Raw genomic sequence first — 8,580 nt, 5'->3', positions numbered from 1 at the left:
TCATAAGTTTTCATGTGAAAATAAGTAGGGAAAATGTATGTTATATTCTTTTTTTAAGAATTCACCTTATAGAATAATTTTAAGTTTCTGAGAAGTCTTGGTATAAAGTAACATGTTACATTTTCCTTAATCTGTTTTTTTCACAGACATATATGATCAATTTTCTAGGGAACTATGTCAAATATTATAGGATATTTCAGAATACTATTTGGAAAACATAAATTCACATATTAATATCTATGGAATATTTATTATTTATAGATGTGTCCTAGAAATTAGAAGTCTGAAGTAAACTATACTTTGTTACTAAATAGAATCCTAGGTTATTTCTTTCTAACTCATGAAAAATAGGAGTATTATGTTAAATGACTAGAGTATAAATTTTTCTTATGTTTATCAGAAGAGAAGGAAAAACAAAGGTAGGAGGAAATATATTTGCATGTATTCATGGTAGAAAAATGGAAATTATTGTGATTATAATACTTTTTATTAAAATATGTTATTAATAAAACTTGTAAATAATGCCCCTGAAATAAATATTTTACCACTGATTTGTTAGAAAGCATTCACTCTTTTTATTTAAAAAATCCAAAACCACTGGCAAATAGAAGAGCTGAACAATTTGCAATTCAAATGGATTTCAAAAATTAAACACTAAGATTCTGTGAGAAATGTGTTATAATAAGTGTAAAACTTAGGACTTATTTAATTGATAGAGTACACTGTACTATATTAAAAAAGCAGCTATAAAAAATAGTAGTAAACTGAACATTACTGTTTTTTCTGTTATTTGGTATTAAATGACTAAAAGTCTCCTTTCATGAAGTATTTAATATATTTCATAACCGTTCTTGAGCTAAATGTTACACTTATACTTACTAATGCTACTTAGCAATCTGAAATTAATTATGATGAAGAAATATCTCATTTTTTCTCATTTTTTCAGATCTCCTTATCTCCTGTTAGATTACTGTACTTCTACTATAATATCGGCATAAGCAATTTTGAACATATGCAAACCAATATGTATTTTATATTGCATAACAATGCAGCTGCATTGTTTGATATTAGTAAGCTGTGGAAGAGACAAAAAAGAGCTATCTTTGAGTTGATAAACTATCTGAACTCTGTGTCTGTTTTATCAATTAAAGAAAAGCCAGCTCTGCTACATATAATTGGTGAAAGCATCTTTGAATAGAAAACATAAGCTATACAAACAAAAATGGTGGCCAAGAGCAATTGGAAACGTGACTTTTGTCTTAAAGTTATGAATGGTAACCAAATTTCATTTCAGAAATATTAGCTCATTAAACAAATTTTAGATGTTGAAGATGTGTTTAAATAATGACAACCTGAAGGAGCCTGAAGCAGTTCATTAAATCCATTGGAATTGGTGGTTTGATTTCATTTCCGTCCAGACGGAGGTAGCGAAGGTGAGGTCCATAACCGAAGAAGTCTCGTTCTGCCGGCAGTATGGGAGGGCATATTACGGAGACGTTCACATCTATGGAGACAAAGATGGTGTGAAAAAATGAATTAGAAAGAAGAGTTTAGGTGTGGGAAGACCAAGAAGTCATGGAACAGTCTTGTAGAGGGCCTGGCAAACTCACCTGTGAAAGTGCCAGAGACACAAACCATTTTTGTCAAGTTGGAGGTATATGTGTCTTATAAAAGTAACCCTAAAAAATGTGCAACACATATACAGCCCTCTCACTCCATACTCAGTTATACTTTGCACAGAACATGAGAAAGGACATATTGTTAAAAGCTGTGACGGAACGGCTCCTGGGTGGTTCTATTGGGTAAGCATTTGACATCAGCTCAGGTCATGATCGCAAGGTCCTGGGATGGACCCCACATTGGGCTCCCTGCTCAGATAGGAGTGGCTTCTTCCTCTCCTGTTCCCTCTGCGCCCCCTGCCCCACTCCACCCCCATTAATGCATGCTCTGGCTCTCAAATAAATTTAAAAAATCTAAAAAAAATGAAAGCTGAGATAAAAGTAAAAGAATACATCATTTGTTTTCTAAGCTTCCAAGTGAGATAAGGCATGCTTAGACTACTATAAATGAGATGGGTAGTGGAGACAAAGGTTCATAGAAGGAATGGTTAGGTGCATGGGTAGATGGATGGATAGATGAGTGCATATGTAAGTGGAAAAATCAGTTTATTATTAAGGAAAGTGCTTAAAAATTACCTTAAAATTCAAAATTTCCAATTAGTAGTGTATGATGAGTTTTTAAAAAATACATTTAACATATGTTTACATATATAATACTTAAAGAAAAGAACCTTGATTCTTTGTATTTAAGTGTATTTAATTAGAAAGGATGTATTTGCCAAGAATTGAATTGCAAAGATCCAAGCCAGGAAATATCCCATCAGGCTTTTCAGATGATTAGGATGTGAGAAATCATGCACCTGCCTTGGATCAGAGCCCTTGGCATCAAAGACTTTACTGAAATTTAGGAGTATTCAGGAGAGAAAAACCTGCTAAAATAGCAAAATTCGGGCAAGTGTACCTAATAGCTGATTTCAACCATGAATCCATATATTATTTTTCAGTCTCATTTGAAACTATTTTGAGAAAGAGCTCCTCCCTTAGAAGATGAGACCTACCTGACTTTGGCAATGGCCTTCCTTTCAGTTCATGGGTACAGTGAGGTTGTTATGCTCTGATCTTATATCATTTTGTGAATTCAACTTGCTAAAAATAATGACTCATAATATATATCAGTTTGTGTATATAAAGTTATCTTTCACATGCATTATTACCTTATCATCACACAGCATTTATCATGCAATATGATTATTCTCTCTACCTGAGCCTTGCAAGGGGTTCAGACAGGTAAGGAAATGCACTCAAGATATTTAACAAGTGAACAGCAGAGCTGAATCCCAGCCTTGTCCTTTTCCTAATACATAGGGTCTCTTACTTCCTGGAGAGACTATGTCCCTTTAATGTGCTATCATCCTTGTTACCTTTATGCCCCAATAACCAAAGCATGTCTGCATAAATGTAATGGGAGAAGCAGGTGTTCAAATATAGTTATATTTTCATAAACTATTATATTTCTCAGAGAACATCACAAAGTAACTTATTTGAATAGATGACATTTTTTCCCAGGTTTAAAGTTCTTTAAATTGTTCAGAGGAAATGAATATTCCCATCTTTTTCATAAGAAAAGGTCACCATCCTGTAAATTCTAAGAACTCTTCGTATAAAAGGTATGTTTCTTGGAAATCACTTTATTAAAAACAAGAGTAGATTATGCAGCCAAAAGAAATAAGTACTTTAACAGTTATTATGACATAGTGTGATATACTGGTGAGCCAATAATTTTAGCCAGGGAAATTCTTATTTTACACTTATTTTCTGGGAACATAGAAATGACCGTGCCTGATATCTACATTAAGAAACAAATAAATCTCTCTTTGTTGTTGCTGTTAAAATTATTCGTACCTGGGTTGACAGAAATTTTTCTAAAATCTCATGTTCTGGAAATTGAAGTAAAACATGCTGAGATTATACTGTATTAGTAGGAAACAACACTTAAAATAAGAAGGCCTGGGGGTGCCTGGGTGGCTCAGTGGTTTAAAGCCTCTACCTTCGGCTCAGGTCATGATCCCGGGGTTCTAGGATTGAGCCCCACATTGGGCTCTCTGCTCCACAGGGAGCCTGCTTCCTCCTCTCTCTGCCTACCTCGCTGCCTACTTGTGATCTCTGTCTGTCAAATAAATAAATAAAATCTTTAAAAAAAAAAAAAAAAAAGAAGTCCTGATCTCAGGTCCTGAATTATATTTATTCTTTGTCCTTGGGCAGGTATCCTCTCTTAGTTGACCCTCCATTTCTTTCTTCAGAAACGCTTAATAACTTACCAACCAAGATTCTTGTGAGGATTAATTTGGGGTTTTCAAAGTGTTGTCCTTGGACCAGCAGCATCAGTACTTCCCAGGAACTAAATTGTTAGATCTACCGAGTCAGAAAATGTGAAGCTGGGGCTGGAAAGCTATAGTTTATAAGTCTTCCAGATAATCCTGGTACATTACTGAAGAACAGAAATATATGAGAAAATACTACAAAACTTTTAATAACCTGAGTGGAGGAAGAACAGAGTCCTACTCTTTTTTTGTGTAACTTTGTGTAACTATGTAAGTGACTGGTGTAGATGACCAACCACATGTTGAATTTTGCTGTCTCACTCTTAAAGACCCTTTTTTCTCAACTTCTAAGAGGAATCCTTGATTCAGAAACAGGGATCTATGTGGAGTCCCTTTAAAGTCATTTCCCACATCACATGTCTATGGGACTTCTGTTACCAGATAAGGAATGCACCTGTAGAAGCACGGAACTTTCATCAGAGGAAAGAAAAAAATGCATATATTTAGGTCAATATTGACTGCTGTACAATCTAGGTCAGTGAAACAGATTCGGCTCTTAACTTTTTTTTTTTTTTTTTGACCTGTTGCATCTTTTGCTCTTGACTATAGGATTAAACAATGTGTCTTATCACCATGGAAAAATAGGGCAGCAGCCTCTTTGTTAATTCCTGAATTATATGCTCAGGTATGCTGGTAAAAAAACCAAAAAAGAAAAAAAAAGAATCTTGAATAAGTGAGCAGTACCCAGTAGAAAAATAGTCTATTCTTACAAGTAAGATGTCTGGGTGATTATTTGCTTAAAGAAAGCTAATGAATAATAACCACACAGTACTACCTTCTGACAATTATCTGTGCCATTTTTCTACAAACTATCTGACTGCTTCTCACTTTAGGCATGTATTTTCTAAGGCTGTAGAGGAAAAGTCTCCTCAGATTATCTTCCTATAGGGCTTGTTCCAGGGTTGAAGATAGGTTTCAGGCTGGTTCCAGTGCCCCTGTGGTGAGACCAGGTTACTGTCCACCTCTGCAGTAGGGTCAGGTTGGTCTCAGGTGGGACTCTGAGCATCTCCAGCCTCTTCTTCCTATAACCAGGTCTTCTTGGTCTTCTATAACCAACCTCTGCCTCAAAGGCACTTTGTACTCATCCCTCTCTCCCTTATCAAAAGCTATTTTCAGGAAAGGAGCAATCATTCTACCTTGTTCATTTCTGTTAGTCCTAAGAAGTCACCAACTTCCAGGAGCACTTGTTTCCATTTCAGTTGAACAAGGTGTTGATCTACAGTGTTGGTTCCCAACGCCTTGTCCCCAGAGCAGCAGTCTCAGCACCACCTTGGAAATGAGATACTCAAGTCTCAGCCAGACTTACTCAATCAGGAACTCTGGGGTGGTGTCACCAGTCTGCACACTTGGAAGTCTGAGAAACCCTCTAATCTAGAGCAGAGACTTTAATTACGGTGGTTTCAGGCACCTATAGATTTTATGACCGAGATCCCTTTCTGATACCTCCTAAATCATGCTTCTCCTATTACTATGCATGAAGCTATTTGTGCTTGGTACATTTTCCTAAATAAATCTACCCAGTGAGGCAGAAATACTGGGAGCTCCTAGGAGTAAAAGAAGATGTACTTCGTTTCTCCAATGGATAATCGCCCTTTGTAGGTTAATAAGTCCACTTTTCAATTTATAATTTGAAGGCTTGAACTTCTTGGTTCATTAAGATTGTGTAAGAGTGAAGAGACAAAGACAAAATACTGAAAGTTGAAAAAAGAAATCTAAGGGCACATTAGCTGGGGTGGTGGTGGGGAAGCCCAACACAGTTGCTAATCTTAAAGAAAATATAGATTTAATGACCATGAGCATTTCAGCCAAAGACATACCCTGATGATTACTTACTTTTAATTTTGTTATGATCAAGATGAAGGTGCTGTAAATGAGCACTGATTCGGGGGACCTTTGTGAGTTGATTGTGAGACAGTTGAAGATCTAGAATTGAGGATACATCAAAACCGCTTGAAGGGAGCCCTGCATCTGATAATTTGTTGTGGTTTAGTCGCAGAAAGGCCACTTTAGGAATCACATTAAAGTAATTTTCCGGTATTCCTTCAATGGAATTGTTGTCCAGAAACAGCTGCATTGTATTGGCTGGTAATCTTGGTGGCATATTCCTTAGGGCATTCTTGGCCATATTTAGCTGCATTAGGTTCTTGAGACCCTTGAAGGTGTCTCTCTGAAAGGCATTGTCTAGCAGTTTATTGTGCTGCAGGTCAAGAAGAGTCAGGTTCTCTAGATTGCTGAAGGTCCCTTGAGGAATTCTGGACACCTTGTTTCTGGCCAGTTGTAGTTGTTCTAAACTTCTTGGCAATGGAGAAGGTACCTCCTCCAGCTCATTATCTTCCAGAAATAAGAAAAGCAGCTTCTTCAGCTGGCTTAAGGCTCCTTTTTCAATTCCATAGTTGGTTATTTTGTTCTTGTTTAGATTGATCCATCGCAGCTGGGTGGCATTCTCAAAAGGCTTCTCAGGAATGGTCTCTATCAAGTTGTTCTCAAGATAAAGATACCAGATCCTTGAAGGAATAGGAGGGATTTCTTTGAGACCTCGATTTTCACAGTATAAAGCGGTAGGGAAACTAGGGGGACAGAAGCATTCCCTGGGACAGTCAAAGTCATGCACCGCCCAATCCTCTTGATCACTTACGTCATAGACCTGTCTCACACTTCGAGTCCATACAGTATCTGTTATGAATAACACCCAGATGATGAAACAGATTGTGGTTGCCATTATAGTACCTGGGATAGGGGATATAAATGTTAGATGTTTGAATATCTTGACCTTCAGAAAATGAGGTGTACCAAAATAATGAGTAAACATTGTTTCTTTGGGAGAAGGTGAACACATGTCAACAACTTATATGCAGCTACCCATTAGTACACATGTATTTAGTAGGCGCTATCCACAAAGCACTTCGCAAACACTGACACTAACTTATTAACTTCTAGCTTTCTGGTTTTAACCCAGTCACAGTGAAAACTGAGAAATGAAAAGCAAATTTTAGGAGCTCTAAGTACTTTTCCATTTCAGGCTATTGAATACAAGAAAGTTAACTGAAACCCATGGTCGAATAAAAGAGTATTAAAAAAAGTGATCTTTTAATAACTCCAATTGAGAGTCTGTGTTGTTTCTGAGAAGTAAGCATATGCTTTTACTTTTACTCCTAAATGAGCAGAACATCTGGATGAGATTTCCCAGGCTCACTGGCCCTTGAACCAAAGAAACAGAGAGATCAAAGAACATTTTAGCAGTTTGTTGTGAAGGAAGGCTTTAAGATATGAAGAAAAAAGTGTGATTAATTTCTCTCTCTGTTGCTCTACTTCTCCGGCAAATTTTATATTGCAGTGTTGGGGAAGAGTTCTAATTTATATTATAAGTACAAAATCAAGTTGTTCAACCAGGGAACTTGGATTATGAACTCTATATCACAAATAAGCAAGTAATATATTCACCTATGGCATTACTATGGTTGATGAGAAACACAACAAAGCAAAGACCAGATAGACTTCCAACTTTTCAGGATGGTTGCTAACAAAGAACAGGTTAATATTATTGGTATATGACCATCTCAAGGATAGAAACCCTCCCCATTGAATACCAGAAAGGTGATAGGTACAACAAACTGCTCTCACAGAAAAATAGAACAGTAACATTCTGACCAACATACATTTAATTCAACAAAATGATAATAAAAACAGAATACATTTTACTGACTCTTCAGGAGAAAATAAAACAGGCATCATTTATGAAACGTTGATCTTTCCACTGTGCCACTAAATTGAGGGAAATGACAAGTGCGGAGCTGTTTCCGCAAGCTGTTGAATTTTTTACGATCGCAGAATTCTGCTCTGGTCATCTTCCAATAGAGACATATTAACACATTCTTTTCTTCAGAATCGGGATTTACTTTAGTTATTAAGCTGTAATCCTGCCTCTGATGAATCAGAACTTTGAATTCGTAACTTTAGGTTTTTAAAAGTGCAAAAAAAGTTTACCTTGCCTTCCAGGAATCTACCGTTGAGTCCTGTGTCTGGGTCTGAAGTTTGCTCAAACTCAGTTAAGGGGGAAAAAAATGAAATGAAACAAAAAAGCAAAACAAAACAAAACAAAACAATACAACCCTGTGACTAAAACAGTTTGTTTTTATTATATGCTATCAAGCCTCCTATGAGAAAAAAATAAAACCTACTCTGACCAGTCACAGTGAACACCTTTTGATCTATTGTTTCCACTTTGCCAGGGCTTCAGAATGCTTACCTCAGCCTTCTTGGATCTTCTTCTTCCCTTTCTATTGGTCACTGCTCATTCCCAGTAATGGATTGACCCAGGCTCCAGTGTCGTGTTTTTATGAATCCTCCCTAAAATATATGCATCAGTGGCTCCAACTTTAACCCCTCCAAGAACCACAGAGCCTCGGTACCTAGGCAGCTCAGCTCAGGAAATTCTGACTTTCAGCTCAAGAACCTATAGCCAAAAATCAGGGCGACTGTCACTGAAGTCACAGTTCCAAAGATGTTGTAATGTATTGATATCTAGACCTGTTCAGCCAGCAGGCAACGGAAGGCAGTTTTGATTTCAAGTATAACAAGAAGAGAGTTTAAAGTGTTTTCTTTTCTCTAGAAAATCTTTTTTAAAAATGGAATATGAAGAA

At 36.6% G+C, this 8,580-nt stretch overlaps 1 protein-coding gene across 2 annotated transcripts; it reads right to left on the bottom strand.

Moving 5' to 3' along the window:
• Nucleotides 1-544: 544 nt before the first annotated feature.
• Nucleotides 545-8,234, bottom strand: KERA (keratocan). Of its 2 annotated transcripts, none has more exons than XM_044227238.1 (3): nucleotides 8,187-8,234; nucleotides 5,774-6,667; nucleotides 545-1,504 (listed from the first exon to the last, which is right to left on the bottom strand). In XM_044227238.1, the coding sequence occupies exons 2-3, from the start codon at nucleotides 6,657-6,659 to the stop codon at nucleotides 1,338-1,340; spliced, it is 1,053 nt and encodes a 350-aa protein (XP_044083173.1). In that variant the 5' UTR covers nucleotides 6,660-6,667; nucleotides 8,187-8,234; the 3' UTR covers nucleotides 545-1,337. The 2 variants fall into 2 exon arrangements, with proteins under 2 accessions (XP_044083173.1, XP_044083172.1); XM_044227237.1 differs by lacking the exon at nucleotides 8,187-8,234 and adding an exon at nucleotides 7,925-8,174.
• Nucleotides 8,235-8,580: the final 346 nt, after the last annotated feature.

This window comes from Neovison vison, chromosome 12 (assembly GCF_020171115.1).
Source record: "Neovison vison isolate M4711 chromosome 12, ASM_NN_V1, whole genome shotgun sequence".
Classification (NCBI taxonomy): domain Eukaryota; kingdom Metazoa; phylum Chordata; class Mammalia; order Carnivora; family Mustelidae; genus Neogale; species Neogale vison.
Note: the sequence above shows the minus strand (reverse complement) of the source record. Positions and strands in the feature narration are given on the sequence as shown.